The following is a 26,139-nucleotide window of genomic DNA, read 5'->3' on the forward strand; positions in this document are numbered from 1 at the left end:
TGAGTCCCTTACCCTCTGGGATTCTACTCTCTTATCCACTCCTCACAAGACAAGGCCACCTGGGTAACACTGAGCGGGAAGCAACAACAGGAAGAGAGAGGCTGAGGGGGCAAGGAGGGCAGCCTTTATTGACGGACTCATTACCTATTGAGGAGAAAGGCCTTGGTGTTGGCCATGTGCCTGTGCCAGGGAGCTGAGCTGCAGTGGGGCCAGGGCATTCCCGGTGGGCCACAAACACTTCCTGAGCCAGAACTCAGACCTTGATTCAAGGAATTGGTAGGGTGGTCACCAGGCTCTGTGGAGCACCAACTCTCCTCGGAGATGGGCGCCCAGAAAGCACTAGGCCGCCCTGCACATGGGAAAATGAGCCAGCCCCCCATGAGGAAGAACAAAATATCTATCATCCTAAGATCACCCAGAATACCCACGAGCAGAGCCTCTGGTGCAGCAAAGGCACTGTGCATCCTCAGATCCCTGAAAGCAAAAGGTGTAATTTCCATAGGCTATGTCACTATGCCAGACATTATTTTATATGTATTAATTTAGCTAAATCTCACAGCAAGGCTGTGACAGATGAACTATTATTTTCATCCCCATTTTACAGTTGAAGAAATGGAGGCTCAGAGAGGTTAGGTAGTTTGCCCAAGGCCACACAGCTAGAAGCTGAGCCTGGATTTGAACCCTGGCAGTGGGCTCCAGGGCCTGTGTGCTGAATCACTGTGCTGTGTTCCCTCAGAAAGATTAAGGGATAGGCTCAAAATGACCAGCTGGTAAATGGAAAACTTGACACCAAGTCTTCTAACACCAATGCAGGCTTATTCTACCTCTCTGCCTCTTCTTCTTACTGTTACCCAAATAGAGCACCTATTTGGATGATGAGGCCAGAGAGCCAGGGCACTTCCCTCTCCCTGCCTTGGCCCTTTGGGGTAAGTCATCCTCTCTCCTCCAGGAAAGGGCCCTCCCAGGGAGCCTGCAGCTCTGGTTGGAGTTGGAGAAAGGACCCTTCCCCATTTGGTCAAGTCAAGGTCCTATCCCCCAAGCCCAATGGGACTGAAGCAACCCCCAGCTGTACCCCTATCCTGGCCGTTCTCGCAGGTGGGTGGGGGGAAGCCCAGATGGAGTCCAGGGCCCTTTCGTAAGAACCTCAATGCCAGGGATCAGTCACTGAGCAAAACCATGCCCGACTCATCACCCATTTATGGGCAAAGTGTCCTACAAGCTGGGAGTAAAGATGGGGAGACACAAACTCACCACCACCACCCTCTGCAGCTACATGTTATCACTGGCTCTTAAGAAATTGGGTCATACTAATTCAGCCTCTGGATCAGTATCTGATCTGTGCACCATCAGCCATGAAGGTGGAGGGCCATCCTTGCCTGAGTTCATTTTGCCAGGTTTGCCTCTGGGGCTCTGCACTTCACACCCTGCCCACTGACCTTCACTGGATCCTCTCTCTCTCAAGCTTCCTCCAGAGACAGAGAGAGCCAGCGTGATCCTGTTTCATAGGATAGGATTTCCGAATCCCAGGCATCAGCTGGGCAGCCTCCTCCTGCCAGTTTGCCCGTCTGCCCTGAGACCAGCAGATCCCTTTGGCCATGGAGAGCTGACCTAGGGGAGCATCCGAGGCTCACACAGGCTGAACCTGAAGCACCTTCTCATCCACTGCTCCTGCTGGTGAGTTCTTGGCCACATTTTTCCCTTTGACCCACACTTCAATTTCTGCAACTAGATCTTACCCGCCATATCAAAGGGCCCCAAGTGTCTTTGTCCTAGGGTTCCTGAAGCATTCCGGGGAAATTCAGTTGCATGCAGGGCAGCAAGCATGAGCTACCCAGATGGGCTCGTTTCCCAGCCTGCTCTTAGAGAGATGCGTTATTCTGATGGTCCACATTCCTAGGTCATTTAGCTCAGAGCCTTCCAAGAACGCCAGTTTCAATCCCTCACCTAAAACTGAGCCTTGTCTTTGCACCGGAAGAAAGCATAGCTGTCCTGGGATCCCCACCATTTCTGCTCCAGAAATTCCAGAGCTTTCTTGGGGCTTAAGGAGGCCCCAGAGCCCCACTGCTCAGTGTCCCACGTAAGAGCCAATAGAAGAACAGGCCCAGAAGCCAGAAGCAGAAGAACTTTAGTCAGGAGAATGGACAATGGCCTCTGTGGTATTTTGTCAGGCACATAGGCAGCTTCCACTGCCCGCTCCACCCCACACAGGCAGATGGCTGCAATCCCACCATAAGCGCTTCGTTCCACTAGCTCACGCCTTTGTGTACCAATCAATGAATTATTCAACAAAGATTTACAGAGGTTCTTCTATGTGCAAGGCAACATACTAGGTACTGGGGTGATCCAAGGATCTGAATCCTTCCCCCAGATCTCTCTAATAACAATAATGTGTGTTATTATTATCCTTGCTTTACAGATAAGGCAATTAAGGCACAGAGATGTTAAGTAACTTGCCCAAGGTCACACAGCTTAATACATCCTGGAACACAGCTATGGGGTGGTTCTTTAGGGAGGTGATCCCAAGAAAATAACTCAAGGTTGAGGGTTCTTGCAAAAATGGGAGGCTGGCATTTGGCATTTTGTTGTTCAGTGTCAACTCTTAGCCCCAGGACCTACTTCCCTGGCCCTGGGCTGCCCGGACAGGGAGAGGAAGGTGAGAAGAAGGGGTGTTGGGTGACTGCCAGGTGGAGAGGGGCCAAGCTGGTCCCTCCCCTTCAGTTCCCTGGAGGGTACCACATGTGTCCACAGACCCCAGAATTGGCTGCAGAGACTAGAGGAGGGCGGGGTTCCACCACAGCGTGGGAGAAAAAAGGCCCAGGACTCGTGCCAGGCTGAGGAAGGTGGAGGCTTTGATCTGGGGGTGGAGGAATCCACTGGAGCCCTTGGACAGGGGTGACTGGGTCCATCTGGCTGTGAAGAAACCACATTGGGAGGACATGGTAGCAATCAGGCGAGAGATGAGGTCTGAACAGGCTGACGGGGGTGTGGCGACAGGGAGATGGGGCCTCAAGGAGGCAGATCCACAGGGTTTGGAAGCTGATGGGGTGTGAAGGTCAGGGAAAAGGAAGCCTTTACCAGAACAGAGAACCAGACTGGGGCACAGCCTGGGGGAAGGAGAAAACAATGTGAGCTCAGACAATGATGGGGCGCTGAAGGAAGGCCCTAGTTATGCTCTCAAAACCAGGCCAAGGCAAGGCAGCTATTTCGTGGGGCAGCCAGGCCCAGGCTCCTAAACACGTTATAACCAATCTTTACGTAGCATTCACCATGTGACCGGTGCTGTCCTAAGTGTTTTACAAACATTCACTCCTTTAATCAGTTTGACAGCCCTAAGATATAGGTAGTCTCCCCATTTTACAGATGAAGAAACTGAGGCACAGAGACTAAGTGACTTGTGTAGGGCTAGTTGGTCACAGTTGCAAACCTAGGCCTGCTGGCTCCAGAGTCCATGCTTGTAACCACTCTGCAAGCTGCCTTCTGGGATGATGCGGAAGGGGATGAGGCAGTTTTAGGTAAATTTATAATGATGAATCGTAACATGTTATTGAGAAAATCAGGGAAGAAAATCAGTCCATCCCTAACCTTGAATAAGGCTGCAAAAGTATTTCCCCCAATGTCAGGGGGAAGCTGTTCCAGTCTCGCCGTCAATAGCAGTTACCTTGTAAGCCCTTACATTCCTGCTGGAAGGAATTATCCTGTGGTCATTCTCTTCAGCATCGCTGCTGCTGCTCAGGTTTTCAGTGAAAGAGCTCTTGCCCATATCGTTCTGTCTCTTTCAGAAGACAGCTCTGTCCTTGAGCAGTCCCTGCAGGGAGAGAGATGCTCTGCCCACGCAGGGCCCCCCCTGCCCTAGCAAGGAAGAGAGCCACGTGGCGGCTCCCTGAGCCCTTCCAGCCCTCCTTGTCTTCTTTCGATGGCTCCAAGTAACAGAACATCCTTCTGTTCTAAGAGGCAGACAGACTAGATAGGGGAGGGGGTGTCAGGGCACACCTGGGACAGAAACGTCTTGTGAACATAGGTGGTTTCTGCGGCCGCAAGTTTGTACATGGAAGCCCACTTGTGTGTCTCTGCATATTTGTACATGAGCACATGTCTATCTATGTGCACAGGTGTCTTGGTAATTTTCTGTGTAGCAAGTGTGTGTCTGTGACTATTCGGATGAGAAGTCACACACAGCCGTATTAATGTGTGTGTCTGAGTGTGTCTACGTGGGTCTGTGGCTGTGTGTGACCGTGTGTGACTGTGCACGTGTGACTGTGTGTATATCCATGTCTCTGTGTGTCTGCGTCTCAGGCACCATCCCTGGCTGAATGAGACTAGGTCACATACAGTTGTGGACCTGCTCTTGTGGGACTATAGGATAGAGGGAAGAATGTTGGCTTTGGAGCTGGGAAACTTGAGTTTGAGTCACAGCTCCGTAACTTAGTGACCAAACGACCTTTGAGCAGTCATCCGCTTTTCTATCTGTTAAATGGGAATAATAATCCCTACCTGCCTTAGGGGCCATTGTGGGGCTCAAATCCTGTGTGGACACGCTTGGCCAGCAGGAGTGTAGGTGACGGGAGTGGGCAGGAATAAGCAGCTTCTCCTCGGGTGAGAGGCTTACAACACGGGCCATACACGTCCCGTCACCCGCCTGGGATGGCCCCAGAGACGTCTGCCCCCAGGCCGCCCCCTCCCTGGTGAGCATGCTGGTGCCTGACGACTCAGCCTGAGCAGGGACAGCCTCCTAAAGGGCCCAGCTGCTGCAGCAGTGGGGCTGTGACCCACACATTTTAATAGTGCCCAAGAGGGAAGAGAGAAGGGCCATCCCACCCCCATCCCTGACCCGTGGTCCCACTGACACAAGCTACCACTGAGCACCTGTCACACGCGGTGTGCTTTCTATGCGGCATCACTTCCTCATCACACACTTACGAGGCGGGTGCTGGTGAGGCCACTTGTCCTCCATCCCACAGACAGTAACTGGTCAAGCCAGGCTTGAGAGGGGGCTGTCCTGTCTGCCCCAGAGCCTGAGTTCTTAACTAGGATGGAGAGCCTGCCTCTGGCTCCCCAGGGAGCCGACCCCTTGCAGACCCCCACCCCAGCTTGCTGACTGCCTCCACCTACCCCACGGGGTTCAGGCCTCCCAGCAGGATGCTGGTCTCAGCTTCAAGCTCTACCCCTCTGATGCCTCCCAGGCTCCCATTTCCACCTGCTGCCTTCTGCTAGGATGGCTGGGAGAGCGGAGGACTTGGGTTACCTCCCCACAGGGGCAGGAGGGCTCGGGAGGGCAGCTGAGCCAGCAAGTCTTACCTAAGACTCCATCTTATTCCCCACGTGGGGAAACTGAGGCCCTTGGGAGGTGGGGTAACAATCCTGACCGCTAGTGAGGCAGAGAGGACCAGAGCCCATGCTCTTCAGGCTCCTAACTGAGGCTGGGCCAGTGGTTCAGGATGAGACGAAGAGATGGGGCTTGGACCGAGGGCGGGGCTGAGACCGGGAAAAAGCAGCGTGAGAGACACCTGGAGGGACAGTCAGCAGACCCGAGGTCTGGCTGGAGCCGAGCGAGGAAGAGAAGCAGCTCACAGATGGAAGGAAGGGGCACTGTGGAGTCATCTATGCTGAGTGGACCAGGGATTGCTTCCAGCAGAACAACAGCGCCCTCTTCTGTCTGGACACAAGCAGCGCCAGCGTCTGCCTTCCAGCCACTCCTTCCCCTCATTCACTGGACAACCGGCAGTGGAAACCCACCCTGTGCCAGGCCCACCTGCCCATTGCCTCGTCCCCCATCTGCTGCCAGCCCTGTGACATCTGAGCTTGCCCTCTGCTCAGTTCTGCGTCCCCCGTCCCTGGGGCTCTCGGGGCCGTGTGTTGCGGTGCTCACAGTTGTCGGCATGATGACTTCTTTCAGCCGTTCTCTGACTCAGGGGTGGCTGCTGCCTCGCCAGAAAGTAGGGGAAGTGTTGGGGTAGCTAGGCAACCCAGGGCAACTGACTGCTCCATATCACTCTGCAAACATGACGGCCAGACCCACAGACATCTGTGGAACATCTCTCTGGGAGAGGCACAGGGCCGGCCCCGCACAAGGCCCTGCCTGCAGGAAGAGCCCAGTCTAGTCCAGGAAGAGATCACCAGAACAACAAAGCCACCTCCGCAGACTGGGTGCAAAAGTGACGCGCTACAGAGGGCGGGGAGGCAGCTGGGGTCACTGTGGTCCACACCAGGCAGCCTCGAAGGCTTCCCAGGACAGACGGGGTGTAAACAATAGCAGCTCCCATCTAGGGATGCCTGCTATGTGTCCTGCATGCTATTCACAACGTACATTATCTCTTCTTCCCCCAAGAACCCTGAGGGAAGCTATGATTAGACCCATTTGGACAGGAAGAAAGCGTTGTTTATGGAGGTAGTGATTTGCCCAAGGCCATGTACCTACTGAGCGCACAGCTAAGATTCAAACCCAAGCCCATCTGGCTCTGGGGGAGGGGAAGGAGCAAAGGTCAGAAGAGGGGGAGGTGTAAGATGCACTGGGGACAGTGAGTGGACCAGCCTTCCCCCCTGTACAAAGATGCCGAGGGACCAGAAGATGACAGGGCTCTGGGGAGATGAGACGTGGTTCAAATAATGTGCCAAAACCTTGTGCGGGGATTCTCAGGAGAGCAAGAGTACCTCTACCTGACTCCTTAGGGAAAGCTGTATCTTCAGGTGAAGTCAGAAGGAAGGGATGCAAATGGCAGGACCTGCACAAATAGTGGCCTGGAGGGAGGAAAACACAAGTATGTTCAGAGGGGAAAAGAGGTTGTTTCAACCCACCACGTTGTCTCAGCACTGTGCCAGGCAAGGCGGAGATTATGAATGGAATCAGGCGTCGTAGAAGACTCTTGAATACTACGATCACTTCAGCTGTGGGTGACGACGGTTCAGCCTTGAGTACTGGTAATTCTATCGAAGCCCTAGAATGCTGGGCAGATGAAAAGATGCAAGACTCAGGGAAAGCTATCGAGAACGGCAAGCAGAGGAGGCTCCAGGATGCTGCCCGGCGCGATGGGAGCTGGCCCCCAAGCACCCCAGCCCTGCAGCCCACCCTCACTGGGGTGCCCCACCCCACCCAGAGTGTCCATCTCCTCCCAGGGGGCCAGTATGGGGGAAGGAGGGTGACCCAAGGTCAAAACCAACTTCCATCTTGGCTCCCCTGAATGGTAATTGCAAAGGCCTATTTAAGGTAGAATGAAACTTCTCCAGAGGAGTGGATATTTCCCGGTGCAGACAGTAGCTTGTCTCCTGCCACCGAACAGACAAAATGCCAAGCACTAAGCTGAGGGGAGCCGGCCTGCCGGGGCCAGGGGCTGCCTTGACGTGTGCACACTTTCCACTGCCCGCTCTGCAGAAGTGCAGCCTGCTGGGTGTCCCTGGGGGCCTCACTCAGCCCTGGCTCCAGGGTGCGTTCACTTTCTAAATTATTTGCTGAGCCCTTGCAGCATGAGGGCATGGCACTGGCATTGAGGTGGGTTCTATGTTAGAGTGACCCCCTCCTTCCACATGACCCACACAGTTTACAAAGCATCCCCGTATCCCCTTAGTCCTTACAAAAACTTTGAAGACTCATCAGCGGACCATACACTTTTATTCCCTGTTTTTGTTTGCTGTTTGCCTTTTTTTTTTTTTTTTACAGCTGTACTGAGATAAAATGATGCATACTACATTTAAAGTGTGCAACTTGACGAGTTTAGACATATGTATACTTCTGTGAAACCATCACCACAATCAAGATAAACATAATCGTCATCCCTAAAAGAGTTCCCTTGGCCCCTTGGTAATCCCTTCTTCTCCCTCCCCACCCCCATCCCCAGGCAACTGCTGATCTGCTTTTTGTCACTCTAGGTTAGTTTGCTGTTTCTAGAATTTTGTATAAATGGAACTACTCTATATGTACCCTTTTTTATCTGCCTTCTTTGACTCAGTGTATTTTCTTATTACAGATTTTGAAAATGGAGTCTCGATGAGGAAATACAAGTTGTCAGGGATCATAAAGCAGGGGAAGCATTGCAAGTCCAGGATGCTATCTGCCTCACTTCATTCATTCCTCCCTCATTCATTCATTCACCAGAGGTTAATTGGGCTCAGCCCTGGGCTAGGTCCTGGAATCATAATGGTGCACGAAACAGATATGATCCCTGTTCCTGTGAGCATGAACTTCTCACTTCTCTTTTCACTGATTCATTCACCTGCTTAACAGGTATTCACTGCACATCCACAGAAAACCCTGTTTGAACTTGGCACTGCCCACCACCTCCTACACCACCCTGACCCTCATCAGCCACATTGAGCTGGGCACTGGGGTGATGCAGGTGGGGATCATCAGAGGTGAATCTTGTCCCCCAAGACCGTGCAGGACAGAAGGAAAAACCATAAGACACTCCTGCACTCTCAAAGGTCACAAGAGAGCAGAAGCACTGAGGCTGACCCTGTGGACGCGGGGGCTCCAAACTGAGTGCAAACGTGAGCGATCTGGGCAGGGAGGCCGGGACTCAGGGCAGGCAGAGGACTCTCCAAGCTGGACTGGCCAGGCCAGGCTCGTCAGACAAGCAGGACCTGAACAGTCCCCAGATGGGCAGGGAGGAAGAGGAGAGACAGAGGAAGGGAACGTGGATGCCAGGCAGAAGCAAAACAGGCACAAAGTCAAGCAGGCAGGATCAGGAGAGCGGATCAGAGGACAGTGAGCTGAGAATTCCTCCTGGGGCCATTTGAGGCCACACAGAATGTGCTTTCTGCCCACAAATATGCTGTATCGTATGGAACAGAGGGGAGGGGACTAGGCAGGGTAATTCCTTTCATTTTTGCAATAACTTACTAAGTGTTCTCACTGTCATTACCTCATTTAGTCCTCAGTACGATCTTTGAGGTGGGAATTATCATTATTTTCCCCATTTTTCAGATCAGAAAACTGAGGCTCATAAAATCCAATGATTTGCTCAAATATATACAACTCCTAGTGCTGGGGCAGAGCCTCAAGCCAGGTCTCTTGTTCCCAAGACCAGTTCTCTCTTCCCTCTGTCTATAATGACCAACATTTGCTAATCTAAATGTAACATGTGGAGCAACTGTACAGCACACCTCTGTAGACCGCAGAATATGCTGTTTGAACTTGGCACTGTTCCACCCCCTCCTACACCACCTGACCATCTTCAGCCACCCCCGTATCTGTCACTTTGAGCTGGGGGTGGAAGCAGCAAAGAGGAGAGGGGCAGTGGGGAAGAGAAGTGACCTGGCTCCCAGGAGAGGAAGTTACTTTGGCCAAAGAAGCTCTCCCTCATCCCCGCATGCCTTCTGCCCCCTGATAAGAAGGAGAAGGCTCCTGATACGGGCCCACTCTAGCCACTTGGAAGTGGTTCCAAGTCCCTGCCCCAGAGCCCCCAGATGTACCTCTTCCTCTCAGTCTGGATAAAATGGGGTGGGATTCACCCCAAGAAGGAAGTACCCCAAAGCTTCACCCAGGGCCAGAATTCCAGAGAAGAAAGTGTTGCTCTGAAGCCACAAGGTGGACACAGAGCTGGAGTCCTGGTCCCACCTCTGCCCGGCAGCCAAGTGGCCCAGGATGGGACCCTCTAAATTATCACATGGATCACTGTGAAGGAATAGCAAATATTTCTCCAGGGCTTACTGTGTGCAGAGCCAGGATTCCAGCTCACAGCAACTGGCTCAGGTTTCAGCATTCTCAACCGCTGCTCCATCCTGCCTTCCAACCCCTCTATTCCTCACATGATACCTGACATGCTCAGCAGTGGGCACATCCTCCCTATTCCACAGCCCAGGAAGCTGCAGCTCAGTGAAACTAGGCAGCTTGCAAAGGCTGCACACTCCCAAGAGGCAGGGCAGGCCACCCTAACCTGAGCTCTTCACCCCACACATTGCCCTGAACTGAGAAAGGAGGGCGTGGGACCGAAAGAGCTCTGAGCTCCCACACTTCTGAGGCCCTGGCCTGCATCTCCCCACAAGGCCTCAGCTTCCACGCAGGGCACCCATGGTCTAGTGGGTCTCCCGGGCCGGGAGGCAGGTTCATGTCGGGTCTCTGTGCCACTAGTTGTGTGACCTTGGGAAGGTCACTTGGCTCCTGTGACTCAGTTTCCCCATCTGTAAAATGGAAATAACATTTTCCAACCTCACATGATTACTGTCATTTAAGTGAATGTGAGTAAGTGAATGTGGAATCACTTTGAAAAGACTACAACACTGTACCCTACAGGATACCCTTGTCATCTGTAAATGAAACTACTTCAAGGCTATGAGCACTACAGATTTTACCTCTCCCACCCTGACCCCCAGCCTGCCTGGTTTCAGTGTTCTTATGTTGAAATCAAAGCTTGAATGGACCTAAGGAAGGACTTTTAGTCTAGGTTTGTGGATATCCAAGCTCACTGGGCATGCTCTCCTTAACCCCACCCCCAACACACACACACACACACACACACACACACGCACAATTACTTACTTCCCACTGCCTGAATGATTTTTAATGAAATCATTTCCCATAAACATCTTGGACTTAGGCCAAAAAAATACCAGTGGCTATTGGCTTCTAAAGTCCCTGTTACATGGGAAAGTTCACAAAAACAATGGCTGTAAATTTAATGATGTTTCCACCAGGCATTTTACATATGCTATCTCAGTTAATGTACCCTCAAAACAACCCTAGGAGTTACTTACAGAGGAGGGGCTAAGGCACAGATGGCTGATTGCTGGGGAGGACAGTGGTTGCCCACCCAGCCTCCGTCTTCTTGTTCACCCTTCCCCACAGAATCCCAGCTGGCTCCAAGAGGTAGCGGTGGAGGTGTTAAGAAATGGTTGAACTCTAGGTATATTTTGAAGATATAATACCCAACAGAATATGTGAGGGACTGGCCGTTAAGTGTGAGAAAAAGAAAAAAGTTAAGGATGAGATTGGGCATGAAAAGTGTTGGGTAAACTGGAGGACTTCATACAAGTACAAAATTATACATTTTATTAAGAATCGTGAACTTCTTCATTATGGCCTCTCTCCGCCACGGTGTACAGAGACCCTCTTTGGCAGGAGGAAGTTTTCCCCTCTCAGCCAGGCTCCGTCTTTGCAATTTCTTCTAATTATTAGTGTGTGCAGATTCAGAGGGAGCAAATGGATTTCAAGAAGAATGTTGACAAAATAAGCACAAGGTTCCATCCCAAGCTAAAAATAAACCATTTTTTAATCCGTTGGAAAACTTACCTCAATGATCAAGAGCCAGCTGTACCCTCTCCTAGCTCCTGCATGATGCCCTTCTTCCTCTCCACAGCTCACAGCAGGCAGGGAAGACTGAGGGTCTTCAGGCTGCTTCCCTGACTCCCCTAGGATGGATGCGTGTGGCTGGAAAGAGATGGAGGTTGCCCTGGTCAATTTTGATAACTCAGATGAAATCCAGGAAGAGCCAGGCTACACCACAGACTTTGACCTAACCGCCCCGAAAGGCCAACCTGGGAGCAGCTCCTTCTCCAACTGGAATATCCTCATCAACGACAGCACCAACCATGAGACGGCCTTCTCCAAGCTCCCAGGAGACTACATCGATCCCCCAGGGCCTGAGCCAGTGGCCTTGAATGAAGGAAACCAGCGGGTGATCATCAACATTGCTGGGCTAAGGTTCGAGACCCAGCTCAGAACACTCAATCAGTTCCCAGAGACCCTCCTGGGAGACCGGGAGAAAAGGATGCAGTTCTTTGACTCCATGAGAAATGAGTATTTCTTTGACAGGAACCGGCCCAGTTTTGATGGAATCCTATATTATTACCAGTCTGGTGGGAAAATCCGGCGCCCGGCCAATGTCCCTATCGACGTCTTTGCTGATGAGATCTCCTTCTATGAACTGGGCAGTGAGGCCATGGACCAGTTCCGAGAGGATGAAGGCTTCATCAAAGATCACAAAACATTGCTCCCCGCCAACGACATCCACCGGCAGTTCTGGCTCCTCTTCGAGTACCCTGAGAGCTCCAGCGCTGCCCGTGGTGTGGCCATGGTCTCTGTCTTGGTCGTGGTCATCTCCATCACCATCTTCTGCCTGGAGACACTTCCCGAGTTCCGAGACGATAGGGAACTGAAGGTGGTGAGAGACCCCAGCCTCAACATGAGCAAGACAGTCCTCTCCCACACCATGTTCACCGACCCTTTCTTCATGGTGGAGTCCACCTGCATCGTGTGGTTCACCTTCGAACTGGTGCTCCGCTTCGTGGTCTGCCCCAGCAAGACCGACTTCTTCAGGAACATCATAAACATCATCGATATCATCTCCATCATCCCCTACTTTGCAACCCTCATCACGGAGCTGGTCCAGGAGACAGAGCCGAGCGCCCAGCAGAACATGTCCCTGGCCATCCTGAGGGTCATCCGCCTGGTGCGGGTCTTCCGCATCTTCAAGCTCTCCCGCCACTCCAAGGGGCTGCAGATCCTGGGGCAGACGCTGAAGGCTTCCATGCAGGAGTTGGGGCTGCTCATCTTCTTCCTCTTCATTGGCGTCATCCTCTTCTCCAGTGCAGTCTACTTTGCTGAGGTGGACGAGCCAGAGTCCCATTTCTCTAGCATTCCTGATGGCTTCTGGTGGGCGGTGGTCACCATGACAACTGTGGGCTATGGGGACATGTACCCAACCACCCCAGGGGGGAAAATTGTAGGTACTCTGTGCGCCATCGCAGGGGTCCTCACCATTGCCCTCCCTGTGCCTGTCATTGTCTCCAACTTTAACTACTTTTACCATAGGGAGACTGCGAATGAGGAGAAGCAGAACATCCCAGGAAAAACTGACAAACTCCTCAACAGTGTGGGCTCAAGAATGGGCAGCACAGACTCTCTTAGTAAGACCAACAGTGGCTGCTCCGCAGAGAAGTCTAGGAAGTGATGTGTCCAGGGCTTCTTGGCCCCCTGAGTCTCCCGGGTCTCTCTGTGTCTCTCTCCCCCGCCCACCTCTTGCTCTCTGTCTTTTCGGAAACCAAAATGTATCATCTGTGACCAACAGGCCATCTTTGATTGGAAGCTATTTTAATAAACTGATACTTCTGCTGTATTTTCTGAGCTGTGTCTTTTCAATGGACTGTAGAAAGGTCCTTTCCTATGAGGGGGTAGTTCAGGTCCTTGCTACTCACCTGTGGTCCCCAAGACCAGCAGTATCAGCATCACCTGGAAGCAAGGAAATGCAGAATCAAAGGCCACCTCAGACCTGCTGAATCAGAATCTGCATTTTTACAAAATCCCAGGTGATTCATTGTCACATTAAAGGGGAAGAAGCCTTGGCTCTGGTGTCCCTAAAAGGAAGCACGTTAAACGGCCAGGGATGGCTATGAGCAATGAGTAAGTGCTCAGAGTTGTTTGATAATAATACCATACACTTGTGTAGCATTGCGTACATTTTCCAAAGCCCTTTCACCTACATTATCTCACTGCATCTAAAAATAACCAGTAGAACAGATTTGATTATTATTTCCCCTTTGCAGATGAACAAACGAGGAGACAGCAACTTACCTAAGATCACCCAGAAACAGTGACACAGTCAATGCTGGAGCCTGAGTCTCCTACCTACTGGTCTGGTGCTCTTTCTACTAATGAAGAGAATGTGATAGAATTGGGTGCAGGAGGAGAGGAATTTGAGGGGTCAGTCTTTCAGAGGATCCAGGAGGCAAACTTCTGGGCAAGCACACTCTTCCCGCGGGGTCCCCCTTCTCCGTGCAGCCTGGGAGGCAATGCCGGCCTCATCCCCTTGCTCCTCAGTCCCTCCCTTGGACAGTGGACAAGCAGAAACATTCCCAGATGTTTTTCTCTTGGCCCATCTCCATGAATTTGTGCAAAGACTGGGATCCTGAGTTTGGGAAGTATATACACCAGGGTCTCGGAGAGCTGCTCCAGGGAAGTCCACCTGCCTTGGGGTTCAGCTCCCACTGAGTCATCAGGAATTGACCAGTAGCCTGTGGGGCAGCTGGGGCAGGAACAGCAGGACCCTAAGACATGTGTGCAGAGGCCAGCCACCCTCCCCCCCCTCCCCCACCAAGGAGGGCTATTGTCACAGGAACTGAGGAACTGCCCTCTTGGGAGAGGATCTTGCTCAGCCCATCAAGCTCCCAGGATGGGGGAATGGAGTTGGGATTCCCCAAAAGGCAGGAAAGGAAGTCTCCCCTCTGTCCCTCCCTCCTCACCCCTCAAGTAAGGAGGCCTGTGCCTTCCTCGGACCCAATACTCAATGTCTGGCCACGCCTCAAAGATGAGTCAACACCAGAATAATGCCCCCTGGGCTGCAGGCCACTGCACAGCTCCACTGCACACCCACAGCACACAGCCCTGGAACACACCCAGATCCACACAACTGCAGCCCCAGGTACCATCACACAGCTTCCACTTCAAGACAGTCTAACAGATGAACTGGTGTGGGAGAAAGCTGCTTCTTTCCTTTCCTGTGTTAGTCTGGGCCCTAGGAAGCTGGACTTAGTCATTTTAAGTCCCCCACCTGCTCTAAAAGTCTCAATCTCCTTCTTGCACTTTAAACCCAAGATGTAATTTAGCACTGAGTCATGGAAAGATCTAGCCTTAACTTTACAGCCCTTGGACCTGGGCAAGCTGGACTCCTATCCCAGGCCTGAGCCTCAGAGTTCTGGGCTTTGGAATGTCTTCCTCACAATTTTCTAAGCTCCCTTTCAATTCTTCCTCTTCAGGTCATTCTCCAATTCTTTACCCACACTTCACTTCCAAGCATGTGGGGTTGACCAGATGTCTTGGACTTCCACCTGTGGGATTACCCTGAACCCCTGTGCCAGCCTCCAGTGCCAAGATGGTGGTCTGGTGAACAGATTGCTCCCACTGTCTTTTGTGGCATTTCTTTTACAGGATCACAAAAGCTCAGATGCCAGGATGGTGATTGCACTCTGATTTGGGGTGATGTAAATTTTTATATACATCAGGCCCCTGCAAAAACTATTTGCCCAGAATCCAAAGCATATTTGACAAAAGAGCCCACATGCCCACATTCTGCCTTCTGGGAGCCACATCATCATAATCTTTTACACCAAAACCTCTTCCCACAGAGAAACCCTTTGCCCTCTCACGTCAGCTCACCAATTTTGCGACGTGAGGAAACTGGTTCAGAGAGGTTCAAGGACACATGGCCAGGAAGCAGTACAGAGGGATGTGAATTTAGGTCTCTTTGATGCCAAAGTGTATCCCACCAGGCTGCCTGCCCAGAGCACCCTAACCCGGAGAACAGCTTCTGCTGAGCAAGGAAGTGGAGCTGTGTCATGCAGACAGGCTTGGTGCATTCCTGGGAGCAGGAGGCTCTTCTCCTAAGGCCCCTGCTTTCTTATTCTCTCTGATTCCATGTTCAGTGGCTGAGCCACATGCTGGCCTTACACCTTCACATACTGCAAACAGGGTAAGATAATGAGACCCCAGAGCACACTGGACCAGTGCCCCCAGAGGCCAAGATAGAGCCCTGGAGCCTGCAGCCCCAGCCATTTTCTTCCTGGGATCCTGCAGGAAGAGTCCAGTCTAGCAGGACAAAGGGAGCCACTCTTTTTCTCCAGCTAATCCAGTTACTCCACAAGGTTAGGAGGTCTGATCAGAGGCTTCTGAGGCCCAGAAAGCAGGTCCGGGCCTTCAGGCTTGAGTCAGGGAGCGGGGCTGCAGAAGCAAGTCCTCCATCCCCCATGCCGCTGCTGCCAGTAGGGCTGGTGTCACAGTCCCTGTGGGCCAGCACTGAGTCATTTATTTCTTCCCCAGCAACCCAGGGAGATGGGCTATGGGAGCCCCTTTCACCATCCATCTGCCCAGCCTCCTGTTTGCAATGAGATCTGTGGTCCACGGTGGAGCACCCAAGGTGACTCACTGACAGAGGGAAAGGAGAGAGGCAGGGCAGACAGGACAGGGCTGCCGAGGGGGTCAAGTGCGAAACACAGAAGGAAGGATATTCCCACTCTCATCAAGGAGGGAAGGACTGGTCAGCAGCTGGACTCAGAGAAGCCTGTCTTAAGGAGGGCAGAGCAAGGCCTGAGGCTTCATTCAGCCAGTTAATATTTATTGAGCTCCTACTGTGTGGCAGACAATTTATAGCCACTGAATAAGGACACAGAAAGAACAAAAGTGCCCCCTTAAATTTTCACAGTAAAAATATGCAAATAATGTAAGAGAAACAACAGAAACATTTTCAGAGAGTGCTACAATTTGCAGAAGGCTTCCAAATCTTGTGTTTTCTTTTCTACCATATCATGCCAGCTATCTTTGCGAAGTGCAAACCGTGCAAGTCAGGACTAACAGTTGTGTCTATTCATCATTCTCTTTGAAAAGTGCTTTATAAACCACAAAGAGTTTCAAAAACTTAAGGAATTTTTGAGTAGAAAGCTCCCTAGACTTGGAATCGAAGGACCTGGCTGAATTTTTAACAACTGTATGACTTTGGCCTCAATGAGCCTCAGTTTCCTTACATGGAAAATGGAGATTAAAAAAAGGCCAACCTCATAGCAAACGGGGCAGTTCCCCCTCCCCCACAGCAGGGAGTAGTCTCAGGGTCCTCCCAGCAACCCTCTCCCACCCAAACTGGCCAGCCAGGCTCCTCAGGGCCTCCGCAGGCAGCCAAAGTGGCTGCTTAGGACCTGCCCTCTGTTTGAGACATGTCCTTTTGTGACTTCTTACTTCTCTCATTCTTATACTTGTACTCAACCTCTTTGAACTTACGTCCAAATCTAAAAAAACAGACAAAGTTACACCTGCCTCACCAGGCTGCTGGGAAGAACTTCCCCGCGACCTGCTCAGCACTCCCTGATGGGGCACAAGCTGCTGCAGGAATGCGATGGGCAGGATGCTTCCGGTTGCAGGTGGCAGAAACCCAGTCAAATGGAACCAAAAGAGAGGGCTTTATTGGCTCACATGACTGAGAAATGCAGGAGAGCTGATGGTAGGCCTACTGGGCCTGGAGACTCACACGCCACCTTCGGAGCTCTCGTCACTTCTGTCCATCGCCCTTGTCTGCTGGCCTCTGTTGGACAAGCAAGCATTCTCCATGGGGAGGGAGCAAGGCAGTCCCCAGGACCCAGCCTTATCACCATCTAACCAAAAATACATAAATACGTATAATCATCTTTGCATCTAATTACTATCTTTAATTCCTCACGTTAGATCAAAAAGATAGGCATTTTTGTCTGTCTGGTCCACCGCTATAGTCCCAGGGCCTATCTCAGCACAGAGCAGGTGTTCAATAAGTGTTTTTCTGAATTAATGAATTGTCCCTTTAAGCTCTCCCTCCCAATTACCCTAAAGAGACCAAACCAAGCCACTCTGTAGGCCTGTTAAGATTTTGTTCTCCTCCCACTCCCACTCTCCCCCAAATCCTAGACCTTCAGGCTGAAGCCAGATATTCCATAATGAAGAGTATGATGGGCAGGTGCCCCTTGAAGGCATTATGGGGGTGGGCTCTGGGGCCTGGGTGTAGCCAGGAAGGGGCCCAGGGGAGGCCTGGCCTAGAGCATGCTCCAGCCATCTTTAGGGAAAACTTCCTGTCCCCTCTCTCTGGGGCTGCTCGGCCTGGTGGACAGGATAGAGGATGGCAAAAAGCCCCACTCTGCAGGTCTCCCTGTCTCGGATCCCTTCACAAGCTTTCCAGTGGAACAGCTGAGCCTTCAAAAGTTTGCTCGGCTCAAGCATCCTGGATGTCCAGCCTCCCCAGTCAGTTTGGACTGCTCCCCCTCAGGCCCTGGCTGCCCAGCCCTCGCCCACCTCAGCAGGCCCTCCTTCCATGGAGTCCTCCAGGCCCACCTCCACAGCAGCTTCTGGGGAAGGAGTGCGCCCCCCACAACAAGGACTGTTGGGTGCCCCACAAGGCAACCAACAGCCCTCTCGCCAGCCCCACCCTTCAGGTCCCGGGATGGAAAGGAAAGAGACACCCAAAGTGCTCCTGCCCAGAAGCTGATTCCAGCCCCCTAAAAAATAAAATGCATTCACCCCGCAGAGTGCAGCGCTCCAAAGTCCCTTTGAAGTGAGAGGAAGGAAGCCACCCAGTCTCCCCAGAGACCACTGAGTCTGCCCGGCCGGCACATCCTAGAGACAGGAGAACGTTTGCCCTCAAACGCAGGGATGGAAAGGAACTGGAGGTGCAGGGAGCCAGGGAGATGGGGGAAAGGAAGATCAGACGAATCTTTGTTATTGCATCTCAGGGGAGGCAGAGGTAAGAAGCTGCCTGAGAAATGTCACCGGATAATGAATGCTATTTCACTCCAGCGCTGAGGTGTCAGTCAGATGCACGCAGAGGGATGACAGCCATCCTCCTTAGGGACTCTGGGTGGATCTTCTGCTCTTCTGAGCCCCCTCCTTCTCACCTGACCCTATTGTTCTATTGTCAACAGGAAGAATAAATATAAATATAACAGGAAAAGATAAATATAGCAGAAAAATAAATAATACAAAACTCCCAACGTTATTGTGAGAATTAAATGATAATATATGAAATTCCTTACCAAAAGGTAAAACATGCTACAAAGTAGGAGGAGATGGCTGAAGCCTAAGATAAAAACTCCCCTGCAGGTGGTAAACCCTTCAAGGGCCTGTGCCTTTTTAACGTTAACATCCCAACACAGTGTCTGGTGCGTAATAGATGCTCAACAAATCAAGGGAGGAGAGGAGGAAGAGAAAGAAAGGGACAATCCAAGGCAGAACTGAGGCCACAGGAGGGCGGACTGAGAGGCCCCTGACTCCCCCCTACACTCCCACAAATTGACCCATTTACCTGGAGAGTTTGGGTTGAAGTAATTTCTTGACACAGAATCTTCTGTTCAGGTCCTGAATTCTCTGCTTTCTGAGATTCCAAGCAGGAGAAGATAATGAACACCCACCATGTGCCCAGTTCACTTTCTGAGGCATGTAGACAGCATGCTCTCTCTCTCCTCCAACATTCACCCCATCCCTGCTATGCACCAGACACCAAAAAAGGCTCTGGGGTTACAGAGACTGAGAGGGGTCTCTGCCCTCAGGGAGTGGAAACAGCCTTCTCAGAAGAGCCAGAAATCCACACCCTCCCTGAGGATGGGTCTGAGGCCTGTGCCTCCTGATAAAACATCAACTTTCTGAGCTCTCCCTGTGAATGAAAAGCCAGCCACCCCTCCCACTCCCTGGCCCCTTCAGACTCAAGGGGAACCAAGCCCGCATGAGCCCACCCACTAAACAGTCCTGGGATGGAGCCCACAAAGGAGAGGCTATAAACGTAGCTCAGTCTCCCCCCAGGCGTTCTGCTCCATTAGAAGTGTCGGCACATTCAAGTGGGAAAGAATCTGAAGCCCAGGAGGGCAGTCCTGCCAGCATTGACACAAATTCTAGTCCTGGAGAATTCCCTTGCCAGAGAGAGCAAAGGGAGAGTGATGTTCCCTTCCAGTTCTGAAGGATCAAGTACCAAGATGCTTCCCTTTGAGTGGAGAGAGGGGAAAACAGGGTTTTGCATTTTCCAAGAGAGGCTCATCTGGCCTTGTCTTAGAGAGAGTGAGGACCTCACTGCAGGACGTGGAGAGAGAGGCCAGGTGTGTGGCTCTCTTTCTCTTCTTTGGGGTGGCAGAGAGGCACTGAGGGGAAGGGAAGGTTTTTGGCCGGGGCTGGAAGTCTAGCATGTTGGTAACGGAAGAGGCATTTTTTAAAAAGCTTAAATGAGTAGAAAGAACAAAGAGCTGCAACTCTTTGAAACTGGATAAAGGGGCAAAAAAAGAGGGGAAAAGCTAAGACTAAAAATAGTTCCTTGTAAAGGAAAGAGGTGTTCGGATGTCTTGAGGTTTGTTATAATTTTCTCAAAAACACCATCTGTAAATGAAATGCTCAAGTTCAAATGTTTAATGACAGATGGGTGCTTTTTTTAAGTTAAGTAGGCTTGGAGCACTTTACTTGCTAGGGAACCACAAGTAGAAATGGCCGTGTTGGATCTGGAAAGTCAGGATGTGTAAGGAGCCCAGGCTTGACAGTCCTTACATTACAAGTCCAAGTTGCTCAAACTCCCTGAGACTCAATCCTTTCAACTATAAGTTGGGGTTATTAGGGGTAATTCTTCAAGAGAATTAAGTGAGATGTCAACTACAAAGCCCCCTTCATAGAACTGGCACTAAATAATTAGTAGATTTCTGCCCCACACCCCTCCCCTCCATGAGATCTCAAAAAAAGTTTCAAAACATAGGCAGGATTCCTGTTGCCACTTGGTGGCAGCATACCTGAACTCAGGGTGGCACAGTACTCCGAACACTCCTAAGTAAGCCTCTGGCTTGTGCCTCTGTGGGATCCTTAGGACAGTATCGCATTTTCCCACAAAGCAGGGATGCCTCCTTCCATGCTCCCCTATGGACACTTTGCTGTGTCTTCAGAATTCCTTCTCATGCCAGGAATAACCACAGTAGTAATTAATGCTGAGGGGGGTTATAAAATGATTCCATACACATCATTATCTCACTTGAACCTCACAATAACCCTTCAAAATAGTCGAGGAGGTTTGGGTGTTTGCCTCACTTTAGAGTTGATAAAACTGAGATTCCGAAAAGTTCAATGACTTGTCCCAGGTGTCACCGTCTACTCTTTGGTGGGCGGGGACCTGAGCCTGTGGCCTCCCCCTGACACCACAGCTGCCTCCCCCGAGCAGGGTCTCACAGAGCACAGCTTGTCAGACAAGGAACATTTGCTCTGGAAGAAAATGGGGGCAGGAATGGAGAAGGAGCCCCTTCCTTCTACCCCAGTGGGGATTAGTCTTTCCTGTAGGCCAGATGTTTGTTCTGCGTCTCCTGGTGAGTATGACTGTGTCAGTTTACTAGGGCTGCCATAACACAGTACCACAAACTGTGTTGCTTGCACATCAGAAACTTATGGTCTCACAGTTCTGGAGGCTAGATTAGGGCCCACCTAATGACCCGTTTTAACTTGATTACCTCTGTAAAGACCTATCTCCAAATAAGGTCACATTCTGAGATCCTGGGGGTTAGGACTCCAACATATCCTTTGGGAGGGGGGGCACAATACCCCATAATAATTTTGATCTCCCCTCCCAGTTTCCTTTACAAATGAGGAAACTGGTTCAGAGAGGTTAAGTCACATGCCCAAAGTCACACAGCGAGGAAAAGCAGCAGCCACTAGCCCTGATACCAGAGTCTGTGTGGGCCCTACAACACCATGTGCCCTCCCTCCATGGAGCCCACTACCTGCCATGGGCGCAGAGGCCACCCCACTGCAGAGTTGCCCCTCAGACTGTGTCAGGGATTAAAGTGAAGAGTAGGAGAAACGTTCCCAGCCAGCAACCTTGACCTTCCCCCTCCGTCCCTGCTGCTGCCTCCTCAGGCTGATCAGTGGCGATCAGGAGCGGCGAAGGTGGGACAGGTGAGGAGTGGGTGGGAAGGAGAGCAGCGGAAGGCAGTCAGGCGAGGGGTGCTGGGAGTGCTTGGCAAGTCCCCTGAGGGTGGGCACCTACCCGTTCCCGAGTTCCTCAAGCCTCGTAGATTTGCAATCAGCAGAGTGTCTGAGTAGGTTCTGGAAACACCTCCCACTAGTGACTTGTAAAATGAAGCTTTTTCCTAAACTATTTGAGTCATGTTTTGGAGTTTCTCAATGGCTTGGTTCCTGCCTCGCAGGACCCCTGAGATCAAGAATTACTTCCACACACACACACACACACACACTCTGCAGGCCTGGCTCTGCCTCCGACACAATATCCCTGAGCCCTTTTCCAGGGAATGAGAAGCATCCTGGGCTGGGGGAAGGGAAGGAGGAGGGAGGCAGGAACACCCCGGGGGCCCTGGAAAGGGCACAGGACAGAGACAAATGCAACGCGGGGCAGCCTAGCATAAAAGACGTTTCTGGCGGGATGACTTACACACCCTTGCTCTGCCTCTGTTGTCGCACCTGGAGGGGGGAACCCAAGCTCTGTCAACGTCCCACTCTTCCCACAACCATGCCCTGTAATTCTGCCCCACTCCCCCAGGAAACAAAACTCTGCAACAGCAGTTATTTTTTTCTTCAGCATCACCTTATTCCTTTGTCTGGGTTGTGTTCCATTTGCCCAGAAAATGTGGGGAGACCCATACTCTGTGCTGCCTGTGCAGCCCAGCGGATCTGTGTGGATTAGCTGTGTGACTTGAGGCCACTCATCTTCTCTGGGTCTAGCTTTACCTTCTATCATTTCAGGCCACTCCAAACACCCCTCCCTCCAGGCAGCTTGTTCTGATGTCTCCTCTGCCTCGCCCCCACCCCCTCCTTGCCCATTCCACACCTCCTCTCTCCTCCACTGTGAGCTCCTGGGGAGCGGGGTCTTGCCTGTCTCATCTCCATAGCCTGAGAAGCCCCAGTACTATGTTCCTGGCACAGAGGCAATGTTCAGTTGTATTTACTAAACTACAAGTGTAATGACACTGTGATTCTTCAGTGTTGAATGACACTTTACATGGCTATCTATTGCCACATAACAAATTACCCCAAAATTTAGCAGTTTAAAACAATATGCATTTATTATTTCATGGTTTCTGTGGGTCAGGAACCCAGGCGCAGCTTAGCTGGGCCCACGGGCTCAGGGTCTCTCATGAGGCTGCAAACAGGTGTCAGCCTGTGCGGCAGCAGTCACCTTAAGGCTCAAATGGGGCAAGGGATCTGCTTCCAAGCTAACTCATGTGCTCGTTGGCAAGACCTGGTTTCTCCAGGACTGCTGGTCTGAGGGGAACAATTCCTCTCCGGCTGTTGGCCACAGGTCGCCCTCAGTTCCTTGACTTGTGAACCTCTTCATAGGGTTCCCCAGAGTGAGCAGGTGAGAGGCAGGAGAGGCGGCGAGCAAGGCGGGATCCACAGTCTCTGCAACTCTGCCTCGGAACTGATACCCCATCACTTTCAGGTATTTGTTACAAGCAATTCACTAAATCCAGCCCACACTCAAGAGGAGGCATTACACAAGAGTGTGAATACATGGAAGCAGGGTTTATTGGAGACAATTTTGGAAGGCTGTCAATCACACAGAGTAAAGCATTTCATAGGATATTTTCTCATTTGCCAAAGTGGAGCTAGACCAGGGGAGGGATGATTAGAATGAGAGGAGCATAAGAGAATAGAAACCACATAAAAATATAAGGTCTCCCACATCCAGATGACTCTTGGGCCAGTCAGCCCAGTTCTCTGCCACCAAGGTACTGGCTGTCTAAAGGTATAACTGTCCTCCTGGTCCCCAAACTCCCAGGTGTTAAATGCTTCCCAGCATGCTTACATTCCTCTAATAATAACATTCTTCATGGCATATCCCTTTGTACAAGGCACTTTCACATTCACTATTTTACTTTTTCCTTATTACTGTCCTCAGTGGGTAGTTCTTTCTTTTTTTAATTAATTAATTAAATTTTTTTTTTCCTTTGGCTGAGTTTGGGTCTTCGTCGCTGAGCACGGGCTTTCTTTAGTTGCGGCAAGTGGGGGGCTACACTTCGTTGCTGCGCGTGGGCTTCTCATTGCAGTGGCTTCTCTTGTTACGGAGCACGGGCTCTAGGTGCTCAGGCTTCAGTAGTTGTGGCACATGGGCTCAGTAATTGTGGCTTGCAGGCTTATTTGCTCTGCAGCATGTGGGATCTTCCTGGACCAGGGCTCGAACCCACGTCCCCTGCATGGGCAGGCAGATTCATAACCACTGTGCCACCAGGGAAGCCCCTCAGTGAGTAGTTCTTATGTGTTCCCATTTTACAGCTGAGAAAACTGAGGCCCAGAAATGTCATGATCACATGGGCTAATGAATGGCAAGGATGGAGCTGAACCCAGTCTGACATCCTCAAATTTATCTAAACTTTTAAAAACTTGTTTCTCTATCAAGACAGTACCACTTCAAGTGAAAGAAGTTCCATACAATTACAATGTACAGTGAGAAGAAAGCATTTCTATTTATTTCTCTAAAACTTAGTGTCAAGGCAGTTCCATCTTCCCCAGTCTCTTGACTTTGGTGACCAGATACTCCCTGAGGACTTGGAATCAAGTCTAACCCCCAGATGGACTCAGGTACCAGCCCTGGGACCTCAGGGGGACACCTTGGCATTGGCAGTTCGAAGTTCTGGAGGTAGTTCCCTCCCTTCCCCTACAGTGGTACCCTCTCCCCAACTTAGATATCTATATGCCAATATTCTCCTTCCCTTCATAGAAACAATTCTTAGTAAAGAAAACAGCAGGCTTGGTGGATGGGGCATGGGATTTTGAGGAACAAGTGTCCAGCTGCGATGTGTTAGCTTCAGTCCTTGGTTCTCTGAGTTTTTATAAGGAGATTATCCTGCTATGATTTGGGGGGCAGGGGTGCTGATGTTGGGAGTACTTGACGGTATTCTAATGAACTGGTTCTGCAGCAGCCATAGAGAAAGGTCACCCCGTGAGGAAGAGGGCAAGGTATTCTCTGAAGGAACTGGATTCTCGTTGTCAGTCTTCCAAGGAGGAGGGTCTTGGGCAGGTGGAGGGGGCCCCTGCCTCTACTACAACCTCCCTTTCTTGGATCCAGTCCTCAAGGAGGGAAACTATCTGGACATGAGCTTCAGGGCAGAGGGCAATAAGATGACATGGAGGCAGAATAATGGTCCCCAAAGATGTCCACATCTTATTTCCTGAAACCTTTGAATATGTTACTTTAACATGGCAATAGGGGGACTTCCCTGGTAACACAGTGGTTAGGAATCCGCCGGCCAATGCAGGGGACACGGGTTCGAGCCCTGGTCCGGGTAGATCCTGTATGCCGCGGAGCAACTAAGCCCGCGAGCCACAACTACTGAACCTGCGTGCCTAGAGCCCGTGCTCCACAACAAGAGAAACCACCACAATGAGAAGCCCATGCACTGCAACGAAGAGTGACCCCCGCTCGCCGCAACTAGAGAAAGCCCACGTGCAACAACAAAGACCCAACGCAGCCAAAAATAAATAAAATTAAAAAACAAAACAAAACATGGCAATAGGGGTTTTGCAGATGTGACTAAGTTAAGGATCTTGAGGTGAGGGAGGTGATCCTGGGTTAGGTGGGACCCACAAGGGTCCTTATAAGAGGGAGGCAGGAGGTCAGAGTCAGGAGATGTGCCAACAGAAGCAGAGGTCGAAGTGACGAGGCCATGAGCCAAGGAATTCAGGCAGCCTAGTAACTGGAAAAGGCGATGAAATCAATTCTCCCTAGAGCGCCCTGAAAGAAGGCAGCTCTCCTGACACCTTAATTTTAGCCCACTGAGACCAATTTTGGATTTCCAACCTCCAGAACTATGAGATAATACATTTGTATTGTTTCAAGCCACTAAATTTGTGCTAATTTGTAGCAACAGCAATAGACAGCTAACACAGCTGGTATCTGTTATAAAGAAATCAGCCAGGAGATAGAGTGGGTCAACACATAGCTCTTAAACCTGACCACCTGGGGATATGTCACTCTTGTTTACTCCACTTTGTGTCATCCAGAGCCTGTGCACTAGAGCCGTGTACCCCTACCTGAGCCAGAGAGTTAAAGGGAGCAGCACCTTTAACTGGGGAACACGTGGTGATGGCAGCAGCGATTATCAGAGACCCCCGAAGAAGAGGTGACTTGCCAGCAAGGTCCAGCCTCTGCTCTCCAGTGAGAGAGCCCCTGAACCAGGCCCACCCTGGAGGATCAGGTCTTATTTCATCAAAGACTGAAGTCACAGCCTTTAGGGCACCTCCCCACCCCACCACCCCACCACCCCAGACATCCTCTGCAGTGCCAGGAGGCCTGACGTGAGAGTCATCTGCTCCAGGGTCTTAGAAGCTGGGGGCTGCCCACCAATGGATCTAAGGAGACAGTCAAAGCTGCCAAAAGCTTCAAGGCAAATCCTAGAGGTGGCGCCTCTTCCCCAGCCTGCCAAGCCCAGTTTGGGCCCCAGAGCCCTGCGGAGCCTCTGCTGGAGCAGCCTGCAGCAACTCCCCCTTCCCAGATGTCCCCATCACGTCACAGCTCTCGGCTGCCCTCTGGCTTTAGCTCTCAGATCCTCCCTCGAAGCCTGTTGGGACTATAAAAATGACATCTCATCTGGGGCCCTTTCCAGAGGCTGGTGAAGTCCAGGTGGCCATCAGGAGTAGCAGAGCGGAGGGAGCTGGTCATAGGCTGCCCCAGGGAGGGAAGGGCTTCCACGAGCCAGCGCAGGGCATGCTGGAAGAGCAGCTGTGTGGGTGAGATT

At 51.3% G+C, this 26,139-nt stretch overlaps 1 protein-coding gene across 1 annotated transcript; it reads left to right on the top strand.

Moving 5' to 3' along the window:
* Positions 1-11,342: 11,342 nt before the first annotated feature.
* Positions 11,343-12,878, top strand: KCNA10 (potassium voltage-gated channel subfamily A member 10). The gene has a single exon (XM_061186195.1). The coding sequence runs from the start codon at positions 11,343-11,345 to the stop codon at positions 12,876-12,878; it is 1,536 nt and encodes a 511-aa protein (XP_061042178.1).
* Positions 12,879-26,139: the final 13,261 nt, after the last annotated feature.

The sequence above is a fragment of the Eubalaena glacialis genome, chromosome 3, assembly GCF_028564815.1.
Source record: "Eubalaena glacialis isolate mEubGla1 chromosome 3, mEubGla1.1.hap2.+ XY, whole genome shotgun sequence".
NCBI lineage: Eukaryota > Metazoa > Chordata > Mammalia > Artiodactyla > Balaenidae > Eubalaena > Eubalaena glacialis.

Coding starts and splice junctions, on each gene's coding strand:
- KCNA10 (XM_061186195.1), top strand. CDS start 11,343: ATGGATGCGTGTGGCTGGAAAGAGATGGAGGTTGCCCTGGTCAATTTT.